The 27,768-nt window shown below is 34.2% G+C and overlaps 1 protein-coding gene across 5 annotated transcripts in view; it reads right to left on the reverse strand.

The window, feature by feature from the left end:
• Window positions 1–27,768, reverse strand: part of MON2 (MON2 homolog, regulator of endosome-to-Golgi trafficking) — a 204,650-nt gene that overhangs the window by 155,515 nt on the left and 21,367 nt on the right. For all 5 annotated transcript variants that reach the window (XM_082422679.1, XM_082422677.1, XM_082422678.1 and 2 more), the window contains exons 3-11: window positions 25,434–25,561; window positions 24,792–24,923; window positions 21,946–22,075; window positions 19,970–20,067; window positions 18,741–18,866; window positions 14,340–14,534; window positions 3,767–3,891; window positions 3,245–3,381; window positions 2,299–2,452 (exon numbers count right to left, since the gene is read on the reverse strand). In XM_082422679.1, the coding sequence (XP_082278805.1) occupies window positions 2,299–2,452; window positions 3,245–3,381; window positions 3,767–3,891; window positions 14,340–14,534; window positions 18,741–18,866; window positions 19,970–20,067; window positions 21,946–22,075; window positions 24,792–24,923; window positions 25,434–25,561 (1,225 nt within the window). The remainder of the gene's footprint in view (window positions 1–2,298; window positions 2,453–3,244; window positions 3,382–3,766; window positions 3,892–14,339; window positions 14,535–18,740; window positions 18,867–19,969; window positions 20,068–21,945; window positions 22,076–24,791; window positions 24,924–25,433; window positions 25,562–27,768) is intronic.

Consider the following 27,768-nt stretch of genomic DNA (forward strand, 5'->3'; position numbering starts at 1 on the left):
ATATCAAAAAACAAACTACCCAATCCAAAAATGGGCAGAAGATCTAAACAGACATCTCTCCAAAGAAGACATACAGATTGCCAACAAACACATGAAAGGATGCTCAACATCACTAATCATTAGAGAAATGCAAATCAAAACTACAATGAGGTAGCACCTCATACCAGTCAGAATGGCCATCATCAAAAAATCTACAAACAATAAATGCTGGAGAGGGTGTGGAGAAAAGGGAACCCTCTTGCACTGTTGGTGGGAATGTAAATTGATACAGCCACTATGGAAAACAGTATGGAGATTCCTTAGAAAACTAAAAATAGAACTACCATACGACCCAGCAATCCCACTACTGGGCATATACCCTGAGAAAACCATAATTCAAAAAGAGTCATGTACCACAATGTTCACTGTAGCACTATTTACAATAGCTAGGACATGGAAGCAACCTAAGTGTCCATCAACAGATGAATGGATAAAGAAGATGTGGCACATATATACAATGGAATATTACTCAGCCATAAAAAGAAACGAAATTGAGTTATTTGTAGTGAGGTGGATGGACCTAGAGTCTGTCATACAGAGTGAAGTAAGTCAGAATGAGAAAAACAAATACCGTATGCTAACACATATACATGGAATCTAAAAAAAAAAGGTTCTGAAGAACCTAGGGGCAGGACAGGAATAAAGATGCAGACGTAGAGAATGGACTTGAGGACACGGGGAGGGGGAAGGGTAAGCTGGGACGAAGTGAGAGAGTGGTATGGACATATATACACTACCAAATGTAAAATCGATAGCTAGTGGGAAGCAGCCACATAGCACAGGGAGATCAACTTGGTGCTTTGTGACCACCTAGAGGGGTGGGATAGGGAGGGTAGGAGGGAGACCCAAGAGGGAGGAGATATGGGGATATATGTATACATATAGCTGATTCACCTTGTTATAGAGCAGAAATTAACACAACATTGTAAAGCAATTATACTCTAATAAAGATGTTAAAAAAGTAATAATTATGTCTTTGCTTACTCTTATTTCCTCAGATATATCCTTTCTGTTCCTATCTTCACTGTGATCACTCTCTACACCCTTATAACTTGCTTTTTCTTCAAACAGTTAACCACTACCCAATGTGATACTGTATGTTTATTTGCATCTTTATTGACTATCTCACTCACTAAAATGTAAGGTCCACAAGAGCAGCAATTTTGTTCTGTGTTGGGATTGTTTCAATTTAAAAAATGAGGTGGGGTAATGAATGAGATAATTATTAACATCTCCTTCAGTGCTAGAAATCTGATTCTTTTACAACCTGATACTCTAGTATACTCAATCATTAGCCTCTGTAGCAAGGCAAAGCCTGCATGAGACAGTAACTTCAATCTTTTAAGTGACTAAGAATAACAATATTTCAGTCCTCCATGACTCTTTACTTTTACAATTTTAGGCAAAATAAAAAGCTGCACAGTAAAATATCATTGTGATGATACAATGCAGGCTGACATATCATACAAATTCATGATTTAAACTAGTCAGAGATTCTGCTTCACAGTTTAAGTCTTGATTTACTGTCACTGGAACAGTGTTTTAATTATGCATATCAATTACTCAAAATATATTAATTAACTGCCTCACAACTGTGGCAATGTTAAACACATGTAGTATTGGTTGCTTTATCTCTGTAAGCACTACAGTTCACTAAGACTTACTTAAGAAAAATCAACAATACACTGCTGAATATGTAGTTGTTAAACTGAAATGTCTAATGACAAATTTTTAAATAACACATGTGGAATCCATTAAACACTTTAATTAATTAAACTAAAAGTTCCATGTGTTAAACCCTAAAAGTGTGATCAGCCAAACACTTAACTATTCACATAGAGAATCCTGAAAGGTAGATATATCACTACTCCCATTTTATAGTTGAGTGCACTGAGATTTTTAAATAGGTAAACTAATTTGCTGAAGGTAACTCAGTATCAGAAGACCTAAGTCCACAAGGCCTGAAATCAAGCCACATACTTAAATCAAAAAGCCATACAGAACAAGTGGATAGGTCCTTAGGTAAAGAAATCACATTCTGTTTTATAATGCTGTTAACAGTCCTCAAGTAGTACAAAAGAAAACAAACAAAATCCAGTCCTAGATAAAATTCTCAAAATATGACAAAAGAAAATTAGTTCTTAAATATGTTAGAAATAGTAGGTCTAAAATTTTAAATATAACGGAGAGAAACATTTTAGTATAAAATATAAACCCCAACAATAACATTCCTTACAAAATAATGTTACTACTACTTACTAGGTTGCTTTAGCACTGCCTTGTACTGTTACAGTCAGAATAGGTATCCAAGTTCCCCTATATTCAAATGCTGGTAGCAAAGTAACACCTCCACCAATCCCCAACATTCCTGAGTTAGCCGGTGCTGAGACAGGGCCACCTGAATTATTGCTTCCTGTTAGATAAGGGAAAGCAAGCAAAGACACCAATTTACTACTTAATTACAAATCCATAATATTCAAACACTTGGTCAATTTTTTAAAATTATGCTATAGGAATGGATACTGCACAAATAAATGAAATTTATCAATCCTATTTTGGCTACTAGAGAGTCTCCCTGTTTCCCCAAAACACCATTTCCTTCTTTATATAAAAGGTACTAATGAGTAAAAATACTGACAAACTATGTAACATACCTTTTGTTAAATCACTTTTTATCAGAGGTGGGAATAAAGGACAAAAGAGACCACTAATCAGAAAGTTAAAAATGGAAGAGAAAGAAGTTAAAGGGAACAAGAAGCTATACACTGATCCAAACTTAAATCATGTTCACCTGTTTTGTTAAAAGAATGACTAACAGACCTCCTTAGTTACTACCTTAGTAGTAACCACACTCTTTAAAGAGAGGCACCAAATGAAGATTCTTCTAAAATGAAAATTAGCATCTAAACTTTTGTTCTTATGTGATGAGAGGAACTGAAAGTATATCAGAGAAGAAAATATATTCTGGAAAGAAATAAACATAGTTACCTCAGTGAGATCAAATTATTCTTTAAGTGTAAATCTTTATATTTATATATACAACATAAAATATTATAAAGAAATATAATAAAATATTATAAAATAAATATATATTTAGGTAACCTCAATTTCTCTAGTCACAGGATTTCTATAAATATCCTCTCAGAATACTGAATATTGTAAATTATGGCAGAATATAAAAACCAAAATATGACTAAGCCTTTACCAGCTTGGTTTGTCGTAGCAGGATTTCCAGTAGGAGGGACAAGAAACAAGGACTGGATAAAAGATCCCAGTGCATTCACAATATCACGAAAAACCTTGGTAGAATGCTGTTTCATATCATAGGACTGACAAAATGACCTGTAAAATAATTTTAAATGTTTCTGGAGAAAATATTTGATTAAAAATTTTTAACTTTTTTTAATAGCAAGTAATGTTGATAAATCAGTCTCAATGCTATACTTAAAACTTCTTCATCACACCTGAGTGATTTTACTAACTCTGGACAAAGGCTCAGAATGAGGTCAGTGTTCTAAAAAAATTATCTTGGCCATATTAACTCAGTAAATTCAATTGATGGCAACCCCTAACCACACTTTTTGCCCACACCTACACCCCTCCATATACATACAATACACAATTTTCTTTGTTTAGAAATCATTATTATTTGAAATAAATATTTAAGCTCTTCCTGCTAGCATAAATATTAACCTATCCATTTAACAAAATATTGCTGAGGTTTTACCTCAATAGCTGAGGCTGCACACAGAGTCTGTGTATTGATTCCACTGCAACAGCTCGTAGCCACTGTGGTTTATCTGCATCCAGAAATTTCACCAGAAGTGACAGAAATATTTCACATTCAGTTACCTAAAAAATACAACATTTTTAATAATATTTCTTTAAATCTAAGAATTATAAATTATATTCTTATTCTTACTCCTATGGACAAACCAATAAAATCTTTTAATTTTAAATAAATTATGATCCATAATGGGGAGCAGAGAAAAAGAAAAGAAGGGAAAAGTAGTTATATATGGAAAAGATAGCAGTAAAAATAATCAGTGTCTCTCTAAATATAGCATCAAAAACTCACACTAATGATCTTCTAACATGGTTAATCTTTCATACCTATTCTTTAGAAAGCACTATGCACCCTCATGCCATTCTCATTCCTGGAAGGCAGCATGTATCATGTACACTCATGTACCCTTCATTAATATCACAACACTTTTTCCATATGTTCTTACGCTGCTTAAGAAACAAAGAGGCAATAAGCCAAAGAATGTTTAGCATATATTTTCTAGTAGGAAAACAAGAAGGAACCTGTAGCAGTTGACAGGTGTTAAGATATATAAAGTATTCAGAACAAGGCTTGGTACATAGTTTTGCATTATTAACTATTAGTTATTATCTTTGGTATTAATATAAACCATCTCCTTTGCAAGCTCTTTATAAATAAATAACAACATTTAAAGCATATTCTTGACATTATTCATTAAATGCCTGATAACTGAACGAATGAACAAACGAAAAGTAAGCAGTTTATTCAAAGGTTGTTTCTGTTACATATTTGTTGAGGACACAGCAGGACCTCTGGGAGGTAAGAATTAACCTGACATTGTGATCGCTAGGCCAAACTAAATCATACTTCCACACCAAGGACAGCAGGTTATTGGACGTTTTAGCTGGGGGTGCTCCAAAATGAGTGAGCATAATGCGAGGCAAGGAATTGCGAGAATAGAGGAGCCCTCAGGATTTTAGCCCAAAGTCTTAGCAGTTGGTATTTTCTAATGCCTTTTAGGTAGATGCTTAAAAATAGGACATAATTATGAGGATAAAGTAGGAGGGATAACTAAAAACAATTTCATCCTTAGACTGCTATGACTGGGTAAGTCATAAGGCAGAGCTTTGTCACTGTCCTAAACTTGATATGGTTGAAAAGCACGAGATCAGAAATCACATGGCTCAGCTTCTTTACCCACCAACTTTGTAGATGACAACAAGCTAGGTAACTTCTTATAAATAAAGGATAAAAGTACCTGCACCTTCCTGAGACCTCAAATGAGAAAAATATAAGGGTAAAAAAATCCCCTAAACATGACAAAGTGACATGCAAATGCACAGTGCTTACTATTTTTTCTAAATAAAATTACCCCTTTTAGTAAAGAACTGAAAAGGAGAGAATCATGCTAGTGACTCACTCACTGGGCAACAGTTTTATCTACTGAAGAGTTTTAACATGAGTAGGTCCTTCAAAATGTGTACTATCTGCTTTAGAGTAAAAGTAGAATTTAAAATGGTGACAGAATTAAAGCTCACTGGTTAGGTTTTCAAGCCAGAAAATAAAGGCTCTCAGAAACATCAAGTACATCACAGCCAAAGGAATTATTAATGTTATAAAACTTGCCTTGAAGAGTTTCCTTTCATTTCCTCTCCTATGAAAAAGTGACTACAGTACAAATCAAACAATCACTCAATTTTATACTACAGCCACTAAAATCTTGTGATTTGGGTAAAAGAGAGAGCCTCTCTCCTGAGGTCTGGAGCTTTGCTCTTGCTTCTTCCCTCCTTGCCAAGTGTGAAACTCTGATCAGAGAACTAGTGGCTGAGGACAATGAATTGTCCTCAAGGGTATCTATCAATGGAAGGTGCCTATTGTGAATCTAAGTTAAGCCTTTCCCCCAAGAGGCTGCACTCATATGAAACAGGTATCTATGGTCCAAGTCCAACTCTTGTGGCACAAAAGTACTCTGTGAACACCATTATACTAACATGAAAGGTGATGAATGTTTCTGAATTCCTATAGTCCTTTGGTACCAAATAATAGCCAAGAGACAACTGATGTTTAAGATGAATCAAAGCCATCCTGGTGGAAATTTTCATCGAAATACCACATAGATGTCTGATAAGGTATCATGTACATAAGATAACTGTTTGCTTAGGAGACAATGAAGAAAGTCTTGTAGAATATTTAAATGCAGGAGTCTATTTCTCAGGAGCTGTTTAGTGCTAACAACCTTAGAGCTAGTGGATTTGTTAGTGATAAGATCCTTTGTGAGAGAAATATATGTAAAGACGTGGAAAATTAAGTTGTACAAGTCAATTTAGCCCATTCATTCCTTTTTTTTTTTTTTTTTAATTTATGGCTGTGTTGGGTCTTCGTTTCTGTGCGAGGGCTTTCTCTAGTTGCGGCAAGCGGGGGCCACTCTTCATCGCGGTGCGCGGGCCTCTCATTATTGTGGTCTCTCTTGTTGCGGAGCGCAGGCTCAGTAATTGTGGCTCACGGGCCTAGTTGCTCTGCGGCATGTGGGATCTTCCCAGACCAGGGCTCGAACCCGTGTCCCCTGCATTGGCAGGCAGATTCTCAACCACTGCGCCACCGGGGAAGCCCCCCATTCATTCCTTTTTAAAAGCAGTAAGTCAAAGGCAGAAAAGAGATATGCTTGCTACTTACAATTAAGTTTAGTAAACTCCTTAAAGATATGTTCCTAAAAAAGACATCTGGGCATGGAGCCTAAGTGTATCAGAGAGCAGAATAGCACCTAGCTCAGATGACAGAACGTGGAAAGAATATAGTGTACTACCTATATTATATCTGTACCTGAATGACTGGAGCATTCTAATTTCTTCTAATCACTCTCTATATATTAACAGAAGATTAGTTATCTTCTCTGCCCTGAGCTACTTGATAGAATAAGAGATAAGCTGGTGAATACTGGGGAAGAACACTGATTCTCCAGTGCAGTGGTTCCCAAAGTGTGGTCCCTCAGACCATTTCATTACATCTGTAACATCACACTATTTTCGTAATAAGACTAAGATATTACTTGCCATTTTTAATGTATTGACATTTGTACTGATGACTCAAAACAGTGGTGGGTAAAACAGCTGGTGCTTTAGCAAGATCAAAGCAGTAGCACCGAACTGTACTAGTGTCATTGTATTCTTCACCATCACACACAGTTAAGAAAAATAAAAGGGTCTATTTCACCTAAGGACCACAATCACAATGAACAAAAATAAAATAACAAATAACAAATAGACTACAATTATTGATTTTATTAAATCTGACCCATACGTGCATGTCTTTGTAATTTTCTGTGTGACAAAACAGGAAGTACACATGAAGTACTTTTGCTGTGTATCAAAGTACAATGGTTGTCTGAAGGAAAGGCACAGCTGGGAACTGACCTAATCACTTTTTTTCTCCTATGAGAACCATTTTAACTAAAAGAGTATATGGCAAACTATGACTATTTAGACTTGTGTATATTGCAGATATTTTCTCAAAAATTAACCAAGTAAGCCTGTCACTTTTGGGGAAACAATGGACAGTATTTATTGTCAATGATAAGATTCAAGCTTTCAAACAAAAATTAGAATTTTGGAAAACTTATGCTGTTGTGACCTTGACAGCTTTTTAAAAACAAAAGACTCTTGATAAATGGTTGCTGATATTAACACGTGTGATTTTTGGTACTGTATAAAGTATTAACATTTGGAACATTTGCTCAACCATAATAAATGACGCATGGGTAAAGGATACAATTGAAGCATCAGATGAATCAATGAATTTTAACGTAACAGAGTATAAAAATGTCATTACCATGGTTTCATACTCTACACCTTTAAGAAAGAGTCACTGGTTCAGTTTGGTATAAGATCGAAGAAGAATATATACTATTACCTGAAAATGCCATTAAAATAATTCTGCCTTTTCCAACTATATATCATTGTGAGGACAGATTTTCTTCATATGCTTTGACCAAAACAACATATCACAAAATAATGAAAATAGAAGAAGGTACGAGAATCCAGCTATCTGCTATTAAGCCAGACATTAAAGAAATTTGCAAAAAATATAAAACAATGTTTTTTTTCCTTTGGAAAATATAGGTATCTTTCACGAAAATAAATTTTTCTGTTAACATGTAATGAGTTTTAGTATCATCTCAGACTTAATTTTTAGTACAGTAAATAATGTTAGAAATAATCCACATAAATGAAAGCTCCTCAATATTTTTAAAGAGTATAAAGGGGTCCTACAACCAAAAAGTATAAGAATCCTTTAAGATGTATCATTTCCAGGTTTAAATATAGAAAACACAGGAGAAATAAGAGAGATGCATTCCACATCAATCACGTATCTCACCCCACAACAACCACACTTCTAACTTTTGCCCTTGGAGAAACCAGAATGTCTGAACTGTTCCATACTAATGAGTCAGGTCTCCATGTAACAAATTATAACACTGAGGAATTAATGTCATATCTGAAGAATTCATCTTTGCAGCACAGTCCTAGAGCTGCCTTGTTATGAAGGGAAGTTTTACCAGCTGGTCATCACGCCCAATTGATAAGTGAAGAATAGAAGCAGGCTTTTCTCTTCCTTCAAACAGCAACATTCAATCTTTACTGTAGCTGGTTGTGCTTTTATCTCTCCCCATCCTGTTCCCCCAAATCGAGGAGACTAAGATCAAAATACAGAGAATGGTAGAGGAGCAGTACAGGAAACTTGGCACTGGCAGCCTTGGCGAGAGGAAGAAATGAGAACTAAGAAAACAGTGAAGAATAAAATGCAGTGGGGTTAAGAGTGTGGGTTTTGGGGGTGTAAAAGAATTACTTAACATCTAGCTCTGCAGCTTATAAACTGTATGATCTCAGGCAAACTACATAAATATCCTGAACCTCATTTTTTCAGCTGTAAAATAGAAATACAAAGGCCTGCTTTATAGGGTTGTAGTAAAGTCTAAATGAATGAATGTAAAGTACTTGTTAGTATCCAGAATATATGCACTCAATAACAGCAATTTCATCTAAAACTGAAATTACTAAAGAATAAGATTTCTGTAGCTCTGAAAAAGTCACTGGATGAACAGCTAGATAACAAGTGGTGAACAGAAACCGAATGCCTTAGTCTGCTTGAGCTGCCATAACAAAATACCATAGACTGGGTGGCTTAGATAACAGAAATTTATTTCTCACAGTTCTAGAGGCTGGAAGTCTGAGATCGGGGTGGCAGCATGGTTGGGTTCTGGTGAGAGCTCTTTTTCTGGCCTGCAGGCGGCTGCCTTACTACTGTGTCCTCACATGTTAGACAGAGAGAGAGAGCACGCTCTCCAGTATCTCTTTGTATAAGGTCACTAATTCTATCATGGGGGCCCTACCTTCATGACCTCGTCTAACCTAATTATCTCCCAAAGATCTCATCTCCAAATACTGTCACAGTTGGGGGGGTTAGGGCTTCAACATATAAATTTTGAAGGGATACAATTCAGCACCAAGTTTTATAAAAATAAAAGATAATTAAGTTGGTAATTCTTGATTTGGGAACAGAAACAAAATGTGAATTCTGCATTTGTCGTGGTGAAGATGTAAGCATGCTGTATTATTGTGGAGAACAGAAAAAAGACTGGGTTCTCCTTTTCTGATTAGCGGATACGAAAAGGAAAAGGAGAAATGTCTTCTCTTTCTATAGTCTTATGTTAATTTAACTAGTTAAACATGTATTTTAGAGAGGGAAAAGAGAGAAGCCCTCCGAAGACAACTCTGATAATATTTAGGGAATAAATAGTGAAGTGATATATATTCGGCCTAGTCACAGGTAATAAACTCTCTGTTTTTGTTCACCTGGGAAAGACTTCATTTCTCCTTCGTTTTGAAGGAAAGTTTTGATTAGTATTCTTGATTGACAGTTTTTCCTTTCAGTACTTTGAATATATCACCCCATTCCCTTCTGGCTGGCAAGGTTTCTGCTGAGAAGTCTGCTGAAAATCTTATGAAAGCTCCCTTGCACATGAAGAGTCACTTTTCTTTTTCTGCTTTAAAGATATTTTGTCTGTGACTTTTGACAGCTTGATTATAATGTGTCTCGGTTTAGGTCTCTTGAATTAATCCCAGTTGGAATTCTTTGAGCTTCATGAATTTGTATGTCCACTTCCTTCTTCAAATTTGGGAAGTTTCAGCCATTACTTCTTCAAATAGGCTCTCTGCCCCTTTCCCTCCTCATCTAAGACTCCCATAATGCATTGTGAAATAATAAGAAATATATATGTTGGTCTCCACCCCTGAGGTTAGGAGAGCTCCTAAAACCCTTGTAAATAGGGGTGGCTAGGAGCATCTTTTGTTCTAAGAATTGACTTCTGACCCCGGTTCCTGACACACATCTCCTAAAACCCTTGTAATTTCCTGAATGATAGGAGCATCTGACACAGTGCTCCTAAATCCCTTGGAATTTCCTAGGTAACAGGAGTATCTTTTGTTCTAATGAGGCAACTCTCAATGGACTCTGGGATAGGGGTTAGTTACCAGAAAGAGCAAACCATGATTAGAAGCTTGGTACTTTCAGCCCCACCCTCCATTCTCTGGAGTGGGAAGAGGGGTGGAAATTGAGTTAATAATCAATCATGCCTACATGATGAAACCTCCCTAAAAATCGCCAAAATACGGAGTTTGGGGAACATCCAGGTTAGTGAACACATTTACATGACAGAAGGGTGGCATACCCCAGCTTCACAGGGACAGAAGCTCCTGCTCTCAGGACCCTTCCAGAATTCATCCTATGTATCTCTTCATCTGCCTGTTCATTGGTATCCTTTAAAATATCCTTTCTAATAAATTGGCAAAAGTAAGTAAAATGTTTTCCTGGGTTCTGTGAGCCACTTTATCAAGTTATTGAACCCCAAGAAGGGGTCATGGGAACCTCCAATTTGTAGCCAAGTTAGACAGAAGTTGTTGGTAACCTGGGGATCCACTACTTGGGACTGGCATCTAAAACAGGGGACAGTCTCGCAGACTGATCCCTTAACCTATGGGGCCTGTGCTAACTCTGGTAGATGTCAGAATTTAATCAAAATGTAAGACACCTGGCTGTCAGAGAACTGGTCAGTGTGGGAAAAATATCCACGTTTGGTTACAGAGGTATTGTGAGTGTGAAAGTAAAACACGGTGCGCTTTTCCTAGACATGCGTATACTGGTCTACTTGAGGTGTCCCATAGGGTCTCTTCATTCTTTTTTCTTTTTTGCTCCTCTGACTGGATAATTTCAAATACCTGTCTTCAACTTTGCTGATTCTTCCTTCTGCTTGATCCAGTCTGCTATTTCCTCTAGTGAATTTTTTCAATTCAGTTACTGTATTCTTCAGCTTCAGAATTTGTTTGTTTCTTTTTTATAGTTTCTCTTTGTTGATATTCTCATTTTGTTCATATACCATTTTCCTGACTACTTGTCTGTGTTCTCTTTTAGCTCTCTGAGCATCTTTGTGATGGTTATTTTGAATTCTTTGTTGGGTAACTCACTTATCTCCATTTCTTTAGGGACAGTTTCTGGAGGTTTATTTTGCTCCTTTGGTTAGGCCATGTTTTCCTGTTTATTTGTATGTCTTCTTATTTTCTGTTGAAATTTGGGCATTTGAAAAAACAGCTAACTCTTTTAGTCTTTATGGACTGGCTTTGTACAGGGAAAGATCTTTATCAATCAGCCCAGCTAGAGATTTTGGGGTCATCTCAAACCTTTTCTGTCAATGTGTCCTCTCTGGGCTTATGTGTGTAATTTCCCAGGTAAAGAGGTTTGCCGATTTCTACTCAGGAGCTCCCCCTGGTGTCTGGATGTAGTACGGCAGTCTGTGGTGCTGTATCAAGTCAAGGTACTGGTGCTTCCCCTGGTGTCTGTCTGTGTTACTATAATCTCCCTGGTGCTGTGGCAAGCCACAGAGCTTGACTTTGATCTCAGCAGGCCCCCAGGCATCTAAGTATGTTTCTGTCTTTCTTGTAAGTGTCCAAGAGTCAGGTGAGACAAAAATCAGTCCCTTGGGCAGTACCCCCAAAAGTCAGGATATTGGTTGCATATTTCACCCTTCTTTTCCACCTGAAGGAGAAGCCATAAATTGGGAATTTCCCTTGATCATACCATGTTGTGCTGTGCCAGGAGTGGGATGAGGTACAGCGGGTAAGTGCAATGGGTTTTCCTATCCACTCTAATGAACCTTTTCTTGGCCTTGGACTTGCCTGGGGTGCTGTAATTTCTAAGCTCGTTTCTAAAGATCTCACAAGGGCAATCTGTTCTGTATATTGTTAAGTTGGCATCTCTATGAGGGGTAGAGTGCCTGGAGCTTCCTATTCTATCATCTTGTCACTCTGCTGTACATTTTTTTAAAAGTTTCTTTGTGGATAGAAACAGACTATAAATAAACACAATACAGAAAATATAACAGCTGATGGGTAAAAGCTTTCCATCTTTAGAGAAACTAATCTACCTTTCTTAAAAAAGAAGAACTTTAAAAGACTCTTAAACCCTTGGCACCAAGCCCTGATAGTTTACAGTTCCCTAAATAGCAACACTTTTTTTTTAATTTAACTTTGTTTTTCTTATATAGCAGGTTCTTATTAGTTATCTATTTTATACATATTAGTGTATATACATCAAACCCAATCTCCGAATTCATCCCACCACCATCACCCCCCTCCTCGCTTTCCCCCCTTGTTCTCCATACATTTGTTCTCTACATCTGTGTCTCCATCTCTGCCTTGCAAACTGGTTCATCTGTACCATTTTTCTAGATTCCACATACGTGCGTTAATATACGATATTTGTTTTTCTCTTTCTGACTTACTTCACTCGTATGACAGTCTCTAGGTCCATCCACGTCTCAACAAATGACCCAATTTTGTTCCTTTTTATGGCTGAGTAATATTCCATTGTATATATGTACCACATCTTCTTTATCCATTCGTCTGTCGATGGGCATTTAGGTTGCTTCCATGACCTGGCTACTGTAAATAGTGCTGCAATGAACACTGGGGTGCATGTGTCTTTTAGAATTATGGTTTTCTCTGGGTATATGCCCAGTAGTGGGACTGCTGGATCATATGGTAATTCTGTTTTTAGATTTTTTAAGGAACCTCCATACTGTTCTCCATAGTGGCTGTATCAATTTACATTCCCACCAACAGTGCAAGAGGGTTCCCTTTTCTACACACCCTCTCCAGCATTTGTTGTCTGTAGATTTTCTGATGATGCCCATTCTAACCGGTGTGAGGTAATACCTCGTTGTAGTCTTGATTTGCACTTCTCTAATAATTAGTGATGTTGAGCAGCTTTTCCTGTGCCTCTTGGCCATCTGTATGTCTTCTTTGGTGAAATGTCTATTTAGGTCTTCTGCCCATTTCTGGATTGGGTTGTTTGTTTTTTTAATATTGAGCTGCATGAGCTGTTTATATATTTTGGAGATTAATCCTTTGTCCGTTGATTTGTTTGCAAATATTTTCTCCCATTCTGAGGTTGTCTTTTCGTCTTGTTTATAGTTTTCTTTGCTGTGCAAAAGCTTTTAAGTTTCATTAGGTCCCATTTGTTTATTTTTGTTTTTATTTTCATTACTCTAGGAGGTGGGTCAAAAAAGATCTTGCTGTGATTTACATCAAAGAGTGTTCTTCCTATGTTTTCCTCTAAGAGCTTTATAGTATCAGGTCTTACATTTAGGTCTTTAATCCATTTGGAGTTTATTTTTGTGTATGGTGTTAGGGAGTGTTCTAATTTCATTTTTAGCAACACATTCTGAAATGACTTGATTTCCTACAGTATTGCCAAACAATGTATTAAATATATTACAGATATACCTCACGTGGCCAGAAATAATTATAACTACAGTGCTTATAAAGACTATTTCTAAATGCATTTTACATAAATGGACTTGGAATATGAGAAGAACATCTATGACAAGTATAACATAAATATGGAAAAAACCTTTTTTTTAAAATGGTCTCCATAGAATTTAGTATAAACTACCTATACGGTCTAATAGTTTGTTATGTTGTTGGTTATCGCTAACATTTAGCATATTGACTTTTCATAGATGATCTATAACCAATTACTTTTGTTAATTAAAATTAAGGTAAAATGCTGAATTTGACAACATAAAATTAAAAAGAAACATACCATCATATACCATTTTCTCTGAAAAATATTTAAGAGTCAATCATTACATTGAAAGTATTATGATCTGGAATATCACAACATATCCTGCATCCAAAAATTTATGCAAAATAGATATAATATTAGACTGAAAGTAAAAATTGATTTCTAATGCTAGAATTCACCAAATCTGATAACAGGCCATGATTCTTCCTGACATACATTAAAAATGCCACATAAACATAAGAAAGGGAAGAATGAACTTTTGAGTACCTAAGAGAGTACCTATAGGTACTCAAAAAAAAAAACGTTTGCTTAACTGAAGTGAAAAAGCTAAATACATCATCTTCTCAGAAGAGACTTCATGCAATTATACACACAAACACATATGAGAATTAGCACTTACCAAAAGACTGTAAAATTGCTTAATCAGAACAGATACTACTCTCAGCAAACGCATGCAGATAGGAAAATATGGTTTTTCAACTGGTGCTGGAGAAGATGAAGTGCCGGAACCTTGTCTGAACTTTATATTTGGAGAAAAGAGCTTTATCACAAGAGGACATACCCTTTCTTTGAGGAGGAAACTAAATTCCTGATGCTATTTGCAAAGATTAAAAAAAAAAAAAGAAAAAAAAAGAATTAACTTAGTTTGTACTTAATGCTTATAAAACAGTCTCACAGTTAATAATAATCTTTAATAATCAGTATGAATAATTTAGCTTTATTATAAGTTTATACAGTTTATTATTTTACCGTTTTACACACAATTCTGAAATTAGTATTGTTCTTTGAGAATATAAGATCAAACAATATTTCAAGAAGTTTTAAAAAGAATCTAAATTAAAAAGGAACACTTAATAATTTTGGAATTAAAATGATGTTTATTACTAGGAATTTTAATTTTAGTAGGACACTAGCAATTAAAAACATAAAGAACAAAAGAAAGAAAACAGATTAAACAAATTCAAACAGATAAAGCATTCAAATAGGCAGCTGACAAAAATGATTAATAAAGTATAATAAATTATATAATTCAGATTTTATTTTGCAAAGATAATTCTATTCATGCATAGAAGATTTACTAATTAATATTTTGTTCTACTTAGATTGCTTGAACAGAACACAATGAGCTGATAAAAACACAATGACAAACAAGCATAATTATTTTAAAGTCTGGGAATCTTGCAAAGAATTCTTAAATTTTACTTATAATCATGGCATATTATGCAGAAAAGCTCCCTTAACCTATTAATGCTTTGACTATATTAGCCAAAAGTAGTCCCATTATACAAGGTCCAGTCTACATTTAATGTCTAACCTCAAATATATATTATTCTGTTGTTTTAAGCATCTCAATTTCACTGAAGCCGCAAACAAAGAAACAATAAGAAAAATCTACCAATCTAATCCTTTAATCTTACCAAAAAAAAAGGAAAAATAAGGCATAGAGCAGTTTATTTGTTCAGAATCACAAAATTTGTAAAATGTATTTTTTTTTAAAAATCAGGTTCATTCAAGGAAAAAAATCAGCTTCACTAGAGAAAAAAGAAAGAAAGAAAACACAGATAAGTAAAAAGATAAAAATAAAAGCTTTGCTTCATCTCACCTCCCAGAGATAAGTTAGTCAGTCATCATTGTTGACTCCAAATATATATATCCTTCTAGTCTTTTATATCCATTTTAATGTACTTTTAATTCTTCCCCCCAAAAAATGGGATCTTAAGAGTTAAGTGATTTGAAATTCTACTCTCAAATCTACAGTAGTTTCACAAAATGAAAAGCATAGTTGTCCGTTTTCATACTTTATTAAATAACCTTAGGTACTGGTTAATTCATAAATATTACAGACAACTCTGAAAAGTTTTATCTATTCACTTTTCCCCCTCACTATTCAACTAACTGCAACTGGGTTTCCTCCACAACCCCCATCAACCACTCCATCTCCACTGAAACTATTCTCATTATACTCATGATCTCTGTGGACAAAGCAAACACTGCTCTTTCAGTCTTACCAAATTTCTTTGAAGCACCTGACATAACTGATTACTTGGTTCATCTTGATGTTTTCTCTGCTTTTGTCTTTTATTATGCCGCAGTCTCTCAGATGCATTCCTACATTTCTGGCCCCCATGTTCTTTGTCTCTTTTGTATGCTCATCCTCTCGTGCCCAACCATTTAACAGTGAGGTTCCTCAGAGCTCCAGAATATCAGGTCCTCACTTCCATATGTTATTGCCATAGGTGATCTCATTCACTCCCATATCTTCAATTAGCAACTACATGCCAGTGAAGTTTAAATTTATAACTTTAACCCAAAACCTTACTTCTGAGCTCACGATGCATAAATTAAACTGCCATTTTGTGTACACTCAGGTATCTCAAAATGAGTAAGTTCAAAACTGAATAAACTATCCTTTCCAGCAAAAGTTCTGCCCATAGAGTAATCCACCTTAGTAGCAAGCAACACACTGCTCAAGCCAGAAGGCCAAAAGTCATCTTTGACTAATAAAGTATAATTAGTCCTATAACTCACTGATTTTATTTTGAAGAAGGTAAAAGACTGCTTTTTTTCCTCACATTTCAATGATTTATTCAGCATTTACTTGCTGACTCTTTAATATGTACCGAGCACTGTGCTAGGTAACGGAATTCAAGGTTAAGTTCGATTTTGTCCCTGCCCTTATAGAGCTTATTTTCTAAAAGAGAAGAGAGATCCTTTCTTAGAGTCACTGCTCTGGAATATTCTTTTCCTATACTACCTATTTCCCCCAACTAACTACTCTTTATCTTTCAGGGGAAAGCTTCATAGCCTTCATTCATCACCAACTCTCCACCAGGTTTGGTACCTATGTTACTCATTTCCATAGCACTTTTTATACTTTTCCCTCACAGCACTCATCATGGCTTATCATTCAGTTAATGTTTTTCTTCCAATTAGATTGGTAAGTGCCATAAGGGCAGGAATTTTACCTGTCTTACTTAAATTCTGTATCCTTGGCACTGAACACATGAACTAGCATATTGTAAGGGATTGGTAAACTCTGATTGGATGAGTGAATAATGAGTGAATGAAAGCAAATATTTATCTCTTGAAGAAAACTTTGTAGGTATAAATTTTAGGATCTTACACAGAATAATTCTTTTTTTCCCTCTGCATTATAGCAGGAAGAATAAAGTAGAATAGATTTATTATGGGCACAATAAATCTGGAAACATTTTTTCAAATCTTTTCCTACAAAATTAAAAAACATAATCCAAACTATAGACATTTCAAATTCAAATTCATTGTCTATGGCCATACCACCCTGAATGCGCCCGATCTCGTCAAATTCAAATTCATTTACAAATTCATTCACTCATTCATTTAAATATTTATCGAACACCTATCATATGCCAGGCACCACTATAGGCACCTATACAACAGTGAACTAAGTCCCTGCCTCATAGAGCTTACTTTCCTGTAGGGGAAGTGAGAAGATCAACTAATGTACAAATACATATGTCAGGAGGAAATAAGTGATATAAAGAAAAATAACAAGGAGTAAGAAAGACAAGGGTGCTGCCATGAAAAAAAGCTGCCATTTTACACAGTGGTGGGGAAGGTTTATCTGGTAGGTTGACCATTGAGTAAAGACCTCAAAAGAGTAAGAGAACAAGCCATATGGGAGAAAAGCATTCCGGGTTCAGGAAGCAGGAATTACAAAGGCCTAGGAGCAGGAGTCCACCTGGGTCATTTAGGAACAACAAGAATGACAGTGTGGCTAAAGGGTGAGGGCACTTACAAACTATGAAACCTTAGACAAACTATTTAACCCTCTCAAAGTCTTAGCTTCCTCCTGTGTAAAGTAGGAATAATTGGTACTTCTCAGGCATTTGTGCAGCTTAAAGAGAGTATGATATATAAGGAATTTAGCAAAGTCATAGCATGGAGTAGGCAGTCCAAAGTGGTAGCTGTTACAACTATCAGTTTATACAAGATGATTAGTCGAGTTGTATCTAAACTTATCCTATACTAATACAAGAAAGGGAATCATCAGTTAATATTGTTCATTATCATTGAAAGCACTGAACAGTTGTCTAACATGGACCAAAAACTATGAACCACGTAGTAAAAGTTTCAGTCCCAACTCTTGGGCTAAAGGACCTTCTACTTTTTTTGCACTTGATTCACACATTTTGTAGGTAAGAGCAAGGATAAAATAGATGACTTAGGGAGGGGCAGCATGGTAGGGAAAGGAGCTAGAGTAGTAGTTAAAAGTTCTAAATTTTTGTTCAAGATCTGCTAATAACTAAAGAACCCCATGTAAATCACTGAATCACTTTTGGACTTCAGCTTCTTACAAATAAAATGAAAAGTTTGAATTCTTTCTCACTTTTTCCCCTATTAACCTTCTGTTTTGAAATATTCTGTATAGCACATTAAATTTATTAAGCACTGACGACTTCTTTTTTCCATTTAAATTATGTTAAAGCACAAAGCAGCATATAAACAAGTAAAAAAATTAGTAACAATTTTTTAAGGCTTTTAAATATTATAAAAATAGCTCACGTACCACATTCCTCTGTACACCCTTAGATTGGGAAATGCTTGACTAGACACTCTAGGAATTCCCTCTAATGTTAAAAGTTCAAACTGCTTGGGCACAACAAAAGTTAAGATATCAGCAAATTATTATATGTCTAAAGTCTGAGGTTATAATTTTTTGCATCTTTTAATGTGGGGGAAAAATACGTTAACTCTCTTGAAAAATATCTGTGAAAAAATTAAAGATTAATTTTGTTGCAAGATACTACAAATGGCTTACTTGTAAAAAGACTTGTGGAAAATCATTCAAGACTGACTCAAGTAATTCGAGGCCAAATGTTCGGGTCATTTCTGTCATGCCTACTAGCCAGTAAGGGGCATCAGCATTAACCAACTGACAAAGGTCCTGGGAAAATAAATCAAACAATGAATAAAAAATAAATAAAATATTTCACATGCTGGAATGAAATGTCCTTTCATTTTATAGTTCATAAAATTTTTTTTAAAGTATCTCTTCTTAAATAATAGGTTTTACTCCTTAGAAACTAAGTACCGGTAATTCAAATTTTGATTAATTGTATAGTTGATTATATAAGTAAACTAAATGTATAGACTGCACAGATAAATGGTTATTCTAACATGGTTTTAATGAAAAACCACTTAACCTTTTAATCAAAATTAATAAAATTTTCAGTGCAGGTTAATCTTATTTTATTAATGACAAGTAATGTAAAAATCAGGTATTTGCATATCAAATTACATTAGGTAGAACAGAAGTTTAGTACTTTAATTTTCCTATTAAAGGAAGTATTTTATATGACTAGTCATCCCTAATATATCTAGTTCAGGGTTTAATTCATTTTATTTCCTTAAAGTGAAACATAACATTTTATCGTGTTAATTAGCTATAGATGCTCTTTAATGTTTTAGAATTTTTTTAAATACAGGTATCACGGGCTTTTCAAAAGTTCGCTTTACCACTTAGCTTTTACAGAAGACCTAAGTTAGCACCTGTTTTCTCTAACCAGAAGAAATCTGAAGAGGATTTTCACTTTTTCAGGAAAAAAAAAAAGGCAAAAGTGAAAATCGTGTCAGCACTTGCTTTGCCGCGAGCCCATAGTAGAGGCAGCACACACCCCAGGCAGCACGAGTGGTACCGCCAAGCTCTTTCCCCGGGAACCACACTCAGCATCTCAGCATCAAGCTGCCATAGCTTTGAACTGTGTGAGCATCTGTGCTTTATCTCGATCTATTTTGTGCATTCGTTAGGTAATTGTGTACTAAGGTAATTGCTTTTTCACTTTAGGCCATTTTGGCTTATGAAAGGTTTCACAGAAATGTGCTACTGTCAGATAGTGGGGGGAAACCTGTACCTCTTTTGACACTTTAAAATTGGACAATTAAAAAAAAATGACGCTTAAAAAACTGAATCAGATACAAAATTCCAAAATCAAAAATTCATACAAAACTATATTGTATAATAAAAATTATTCTTATCAACTGAAATACCTGGAAAAGCATATATGCATCTTTAGCACAAGGTTTGAGGGTACTGACAGATCTTCTGTTACTATTTCCTTGGACTAGTACTGGTTGTTCTACAACATCTGCAATCAAAATTAGAGGGGTTTTAGGAGTTCATAATGACCTTTAATAAATCATATATACTGTCTAAAAGGTATGTTTAAAATAAATACTTATTTATAGAATTATAAACTTAATAACTTCAGAACCATGCCTCCAAAATGGAAAGAAAAATTGGGAATCCCATTTTTATACAAAATGCCATAAAAATCACTCTTCACTATCTTACATTCATTTTAATAAACTTAGTATCTTTACACATACATTTGATTTTCTCAGTAACCCTTTCTCCAGTCTCTTTATTTCATGGATTTAAAATCCACATGATCTTTGAATGTACCATTAAATATCAAACATATAAATATTTATCACATGGTTAATTTCTCTATCATCTCTCCATCTTCAAAAGAATTAGCTGCTTGATCTGCCACAAGTACTATGTCAGTCACAGGTATTGAATAGCTAAGAGTCAACTAGAATGGGGCTTCCCAATTTCTTTGAATACTAAGAAGATATCATTCCCTGTAAGTTATGACAGCCTGTTTTGAATAAATGTTGATTCAATGACTACTTGAAAAGAAAGAGGTTCTAAGTATTTTCTACCTTATTAGAAAGTATTAAATGAGATATTAGTCTTTAGAGACACACAGCCAAAACTACCAATCCAGAACTTATATTGAGATTATGAATATACAAGACATTCAAACTGGAGAACTGCCCTCTTTTATCCCTTCAGTTTAATTCCTTAATATTCCAAACTGCTAGAATTCCACCTGCATTTCCCCTAGGAAAAGTGAGACCAAAGTCAGTGGGAATATTCTAATAAACCAACAGATTAAATGTCTGAAACTGAATGTGAAAAATCTGACCAATGGTTAATTTCAGGAAAAGTGAAGCAATTATTAGAGTAGGCAGCATTATCATTACTTACTAGTATTGCCGTTTTTTACCAGTATTACCAAAAAAACACCAAATGATATGAAAGATTGCTAATATGAAGAGTTTAAGGGGAAAGAAAAAACTATCTAAAGGGAAAAAAAAGTTTAATCTTTTGTTTCTTGACTCCATAAAACAGAGAGGTTGCTCTTGGTAGCACCTTATGATCTTTTCAACTGATCACGGGAAAAAATTTACTTTTCATCCAATAAGGGTAACAAATGAAAAAAATGTTAAAAGTTATCAAATTATAAAAATTATAACAGAAACATAGTATCTGTAAGCTCTGTGACAGGACATGTTTCTAAGTTTTTAGGAAATGTTGTAAATCACAAAGAAAAAGATGCTAAAAATTACAAGTATTTGATGAAAATATGAAAATATTAAACTTTACATAATATAAATATTCTTGATTAATACATGTTAACTGGCAAAGACAAAGATTCACATGAGGGAAGCGCACTCTTGGGACTTTACCCTAAAGAAATAATTCAGATGTAAATATATATGTAGGAAGACACTCAAAACAATACTAAACTATTGAACATAAGCAGTTCATTAAATTATAGAATAGCCACAAAATATAATGCAACCGTTAAAATTTCAATTACAAAAATAAAAAAATAACATGAAAAATTCATACAATGTAATGTTTGGCTAAAAATACTTATAATGCAACATCTGGTGTGAAATGTGAAATTATCATCTTCAATATGAAATTATGAATATGTTAGAAATAAACATGGAAAATAGAGTCCACTTCTTAGGGTGATAAAATTATGGGGGATTTATCTTCTGAATTGCCATTATCAATAATAATGAAGTTAAAATAAACATACTTTTTAAAGTATTCTAATTTTTAGGTAGCCTAAGTTCATAGGGGAATGGCTGACAATCAATAAAAGAGAAAAGCATGTATGTTAGAGCCACCCACTGGCAAAAGGAAACAACTTTTTTCACTTTACCTCTGTGTCGTTCATCTTCAGCAACCATCCTCTCAAAAACAACAGTAACAACTTGTCGCACTGTAGCAGCAGCTGTATTATTTGTAATATTATCTTTTGTGAAGTGTAGTCGAAAACAGAGAACAATTGCCTAAAAAAACAATTTCCATTTAGTGTGAAATAAGATTGAGGAACATGGTTATTATCTTTATTTTATCTGATGTAACCCAAAATTAAATAATTTGTTTCGCTGCTTCAATCACCTACACTAAAAGTCTCACTCTTTTATATAATAAAACTACAAAAAGCTCAGGATTTTGAAATAATTCAAACTCTCAGTAAATACACAGACACATAAGATTAACCAAGGTAATGTGAAATACTCCTTTCACAATCTGGTTCTTTTAACATGTACATAATAATGTGTTGTGCTTTTATTTTCCCAGAACGACTTTTTTTTTGCAAATAGCAAGTACTCAAACTTTGTTGTATCACTAAATCACTTGGAGAAATACTATATAAACTTGCTAAGCATATAAATGAATCATTTTTTCTTTTAAAATCAACTTTATTAAGGTATAATTTATATACAATAACTGTATCCCTTTAAAGTATATAATTTTATGAGTTCTGACAGTTATATTCACCTATGGAACTACTGCCACAATCAAGTATAAGACATTTCCACCATCCTAAAAGTTTCCTTGTGCTCTTGCAGTCCATTTTTTCCTCCACCCTTGGCCCCAGGTAACCACCAATCTGCTTTTATCACTATAGATTAGCTGGTATTTTCTATACAAATAGAATCATTCAGTATGTGCTCTTTTCTGTCTGGTTTCTTTCACTTGTAATATTTGTGAAATTCATCCACGTTTTTCTTTGTAACAGTAATTTATACTTTTTTATTCCATGGTATGAGTATACCACATTCTAATTATCCATTCACCTCCTGATAGACATTTCGGTTGTTTCAGTTTTTGGCTACTGTACATAAAGCTGCTGTGAACATTCACATACAAATCTCAATGAGGACATGTATTTTCATTTACCTGGGTAAGTAAACACCTAAGAGTGAAATGGACAGATCACATAGTAAGTATAAGTTAAAATTTTAAAGAAACTGTTTTCCAAAGTTGCTTTACAATTTTATATTCCTGCCAGCAGTATGTGTGAGTTCAAAATTATTCCATATTCTCAACAACACTTGATATGGTCAGTCTTTTTAAATCTTAACTATTCTAATGGGTGTGTAATAATATCTGCTTGTGGTTTTAATTTGCTTTTCCCTGATAACTAAAGATTCTGAGGCACTTTCCACGTATTCATTAGTCAGTTGAATAGATTATTTTGTAAAGTGTCTGTTGAAATCATTTGTCCATTTTTTATTGGGTTGTCTTATAAATGAGTTGTAAGAGTGTTTTTAATAAATTCTAGATAAAAGTCCTTTGTCAGATATTTGTGAATATTTCCCCCCATTCTGTGGCTTCTTTTATGGTTCATGGATTTGTGCCCTACCTAAGAAGTCTCTACCTACCCCAAGGTCACAAAAATTTTCTCCTATGTGTTCTTCTAGAAGTTTTACAGTTTTAGAAGAAGCCATTCTTGGAGGAAAACATAATAATGGTATTTTTAAATGCTATGCCTTATCATATTAATTATATTAAACATTTAAAAGAAAACAAGCCTTTGATACCACTAACACTTTTAAAATTTCAACATAAAAGAAAAGTACATGTTATAGAGAAGCTTTCCTATTACCCAATTTTATATTATTTCTTCATACTTCATTTTTCATCCCCAAATATTATATTTCCAAATTAACCAAAATAAATCCTGTATTTATTTATAAAACTATAATCAGTTCTTATTGCTTGGGTAGGTCAAATGATAACCTTTTATAAAATTTTAAATATATGTATCAGAACAATAATTTGATAGCTAGAAACCAAGAGGAACTACATAGAACAAACATATATATAAAAAGACATTAAATATTTTATAAAGCAGGTATGGGGTAAAAGAATAAGCTATTTGCAATTAAGTAAAATCTCACTATATCCTAAGAACATCAAATGAATAACTAGAAGAGAGATATAGTCTCTATACAGTATACTGTGATGGTATACTTTGCTACTTTACAAGTCAACCATTCTTAAAGGCATACAAATTATAATACAACTATTACTGAAACTCCAACAATTTCCCTAAATAGTAAACCATTAAGTAAAGACTGTTTTTTATATTACTCGCTGTACTGTCTGTTCTTTAGAAATATTTCTTAATTTTAAAAAACTTTTTAAAGAGTGAAACAAATAATAGAACAGCTGTTATATGTTCCTAAAGAGGGTGGGAATAAGAAAGGAATGAGAAATAGCTATCATACATGCAGCCTTACCTAGTATCAATGTATCAATGCCAAAAGGACATTCTTCCAGATACTTAAGGGACAGATTTAAACTATCTGGCTTACATAACATATATATATGTGAAATTATTTTTAAAAGGGGGAAAGGGAGAGCTATCAGGAATACCCCAGGTAACTGTGGAGAACACTGATATCTCAAAACACATTTTTTTTTCTTTTCCTCTTTCTCTATTCCTTTTCTTCTGCTACTTTTCTTTTTCCACATCCTATTCATAAATAAGCCTGTCAGCTATATCCAAGGGGCTCTGCTTCATCACCCTAACCTGATTTCACTTCTAACCTGTGAAAAACAAAGCACCGATGGCTTTTAACATGCAATGTGCATTATCGCAATAGCTACAGGAAAGGTGCTGTTCAAACAGCACCAGGCTTTTCTCTTTCAGTCAGCTTATTCAAATACTGTCTCAAAGCATTTACGAACTTTGACAAACAGGCTTCCTACCTTTGAGAGTGCCTCGTCATGAACTACTGTATTGGTTGTTAAAAGAACAAGAACTGTTTGAAGCAGCTTAAGTTCTTCAAGACTATTTTCCATTAGCTGCCAAAGCATGTTAATTATATTTCCAGCTGCAGTCTGTAAAACAATTATTTTAATTATTGTCAACAAATAAAATATAGGTGTTTGGGTCCCTAAATAAGAAAAGTGATGCAGATTCATAGTGATGAAATGTTTTTCCTTATTTTACCGTCATAAGGTCAGATACAAACAATACACTTAAGTTAACAAACAACAAATTATCACTTCAGATAATCTAGCAAACAGTCATGATTTTCTCTCCTACCTTTTAAAAAATAATTTATGAATAATATTCTCTGTCAGTGATATTGAAAACATGCTTGGTTCTTAAGATTTCATCTATATTAGTGAACTACAAATTCTTAGATTACAAATGACTTGACAAAATGTACTTCGTTCTTTATTCTGAGCATTTAATAATGAGACAATTTGGTAACCTTTTAAAATTAAGCCAATGTCCTTCAAGCACTGTTGTACATTAAAATATCAGGTATGTTTTATTCTCTCCTTATGAAAACTCATGATTTGATTTGTAAGTGCACAGTTCAGATAAAATCTTCACATTACCTCAGACACAACCTCATGGGACATGAGCCTCTGAATGGCGGCTAAACATAGCTGAGTGATCTTCGGTTCCTTGGTTCCACAACCCATTAGAAAAGGCTGAACAACCTCTGAGCTGTTCTCTTTCAATGCTTTATTTGGAACACATATAAAATAAAATTTTAAATATAATTCATAAATAAGAATATTTTTATATAATTACAACCAGTAATGACAATCTTAATAAAAAATCACTAATGTAAAATTAATACCAAAATAAAAATCAAGCAGTAAGAGTTAAAATACTTCACATAAATACTACAGACTTTGTATCTGAACTACTCCCCCTTAAGTTCAGCTCTCCCATGCCTTTCTCCTGACACTCCTTTGGTTCTCCTCCATCTTCTTCTATAGACTCTTTAATGGCAATTTCTCAGAAGTTCTATCCTGCCTCAGAGAAAGACTCTATTTCTTCAATAGTGCAGAAGGAAAAACAGGAATAAGAATTCATATTCTAGAGCAGAAAAGTAATTAAAAATAGTATATACATCAACCCCACCACATTTCTGAATGAATATTCAGAAACTCCCTAGAATTTTATTATATGCCTTGAATTCATTGGCTCTAATTTCTTCTTCAAGAAGTAAACTCATTAAAAACAATAACATTACTCCTCTTATTACTGAAATATTGCTTTAAACTAATTGGATGCACGTGCTGTAATTCCAAATCTTAAAATAACTCCTTCTACCAAGCCAATACTTTCAGAAGTTTTAAAATGGCAACAAGAATGTAAAAGATTAGAAAATGCACAAACTGAATTATACATTATTAAATTTACAAAATGAAATTCAATCAATACACACTTACTGAATGGCTACACAAAGATGAACAAGACAGGTTTGTCATCCTCAGGGAATTTGAATAAATAACATAAAATTCCAAGTCAAGAGAACTTTAAACTTACGTGCTTGGTATTTGTTTTCAAATGTACTACATCCATCAATTATTTTTTGAAGTTAAGAATTGTAATAAAGACACAGAAATCTGAGTTTTAACATGTTTTTCAAAAGAAATTGTGAGAAAGTCATCCAGAATCACCTTTAAAAGTGTAAAACTAGTGTTAACATTAATTTTATCATTTAAATCCCCTTCTTTCTTCTCCCAAAGCTCCCTGTATGGTATGGCAAATAAAGACTACTATTTACTACAGCATGCTCTCTGCAAAGTCCCTCAGTATGCCAGTATAAATCACTGATTTAGCACAGCTAAGAGAAGGCAAATATGACTGGCAAAGAACAGTGTTTTCAAAAAAGCTCCCTTGCCTTACTTCCTTGTTTTCTTGTGCATAAAGGTTTTGAATCAAAACCAGAGACATAAAATTTCCATAACAATGTCACAAAACATTTACATGAGTGATTAAAAGATGACAATAAAGCTCAAAAAATACTATTCTGAAGCAGTAAATATCCTGCTATATTCAATTCTGCCAGAATCACTGAAGTATGAGGCCTTCCCTAACTCTGCAGAACATTCCAAATTATTAAATCTTGTTCAGGCAAATATAAGTTTTCAATACTAACAAGTGGCACTTATAATTTTTATTACATTAACATGTGTTTCTCATTTGAGTATCACAATACTCATATAGAGTTTACAGGGTATGATTTGGACGAAGTAACACAATAAGTAGGTGGTAAAACCAGAAACTGAAAATGTCTTCTAATCCCTGGTTCACTATTCTTCCCACAACATTATGCTGCCACTCTTTAAGGTAAACAGCATTTGATGCAAATGGAAATTAAAAGAGTCAAAAGTGTCTAAGAGAAACCAATTGCCTGAAGTCTTCAGATGAATGGAGAAAAAACAATGTACTTTCATAGAGGCTCTGATAACAATGATTTTAAGACACACCCATATCGCCAGAAAGAAAATCAGTGCCAATTACCTTTGCCAATTAAACTATGATACGATGAATTCTAATCACTTATACCTTTTCCTCACAATTTCATACTCTAGGCCAAGAAGGCCATTGTTATTTCTTATCTTTTTGATAATAGCCATTCTAACAGGCGTAAGGTGATATCCTCATTGTGGTTTTGATTTGCATATCCCTGATGATTAATGATGTTGAGCATCTTTTCATGTACCTGTTGGCCATCTGTATATCTTCTTTGTAAAAAATGTCTATTTAGATCTTCTGTCCAATTTTTAATTGGATTGTTTGTTTGGGATGCCTCATCGATGAAGAGTACTTCACTATCGTCTCTGAGATATTCTTCTAAGCCAATGACACCCATTCTGCACGCTTTGATGGTAGTGCTTTTTTTGACTTTACCATAAGATGTTAACAGGAAGT

Source organism: Balaenoptera physalus, assembly GCF_965194825.1.
Source record: "Balaenoptera physalus genome assembly, chromosome: 13".
Classification (NCBI taxonomy): Eukaryota; Metazoa; Chordata; class Mammalia; order Artiodactyla; family Balaenopteridae; genus Balaenoptera; species Balaenoptera physalus.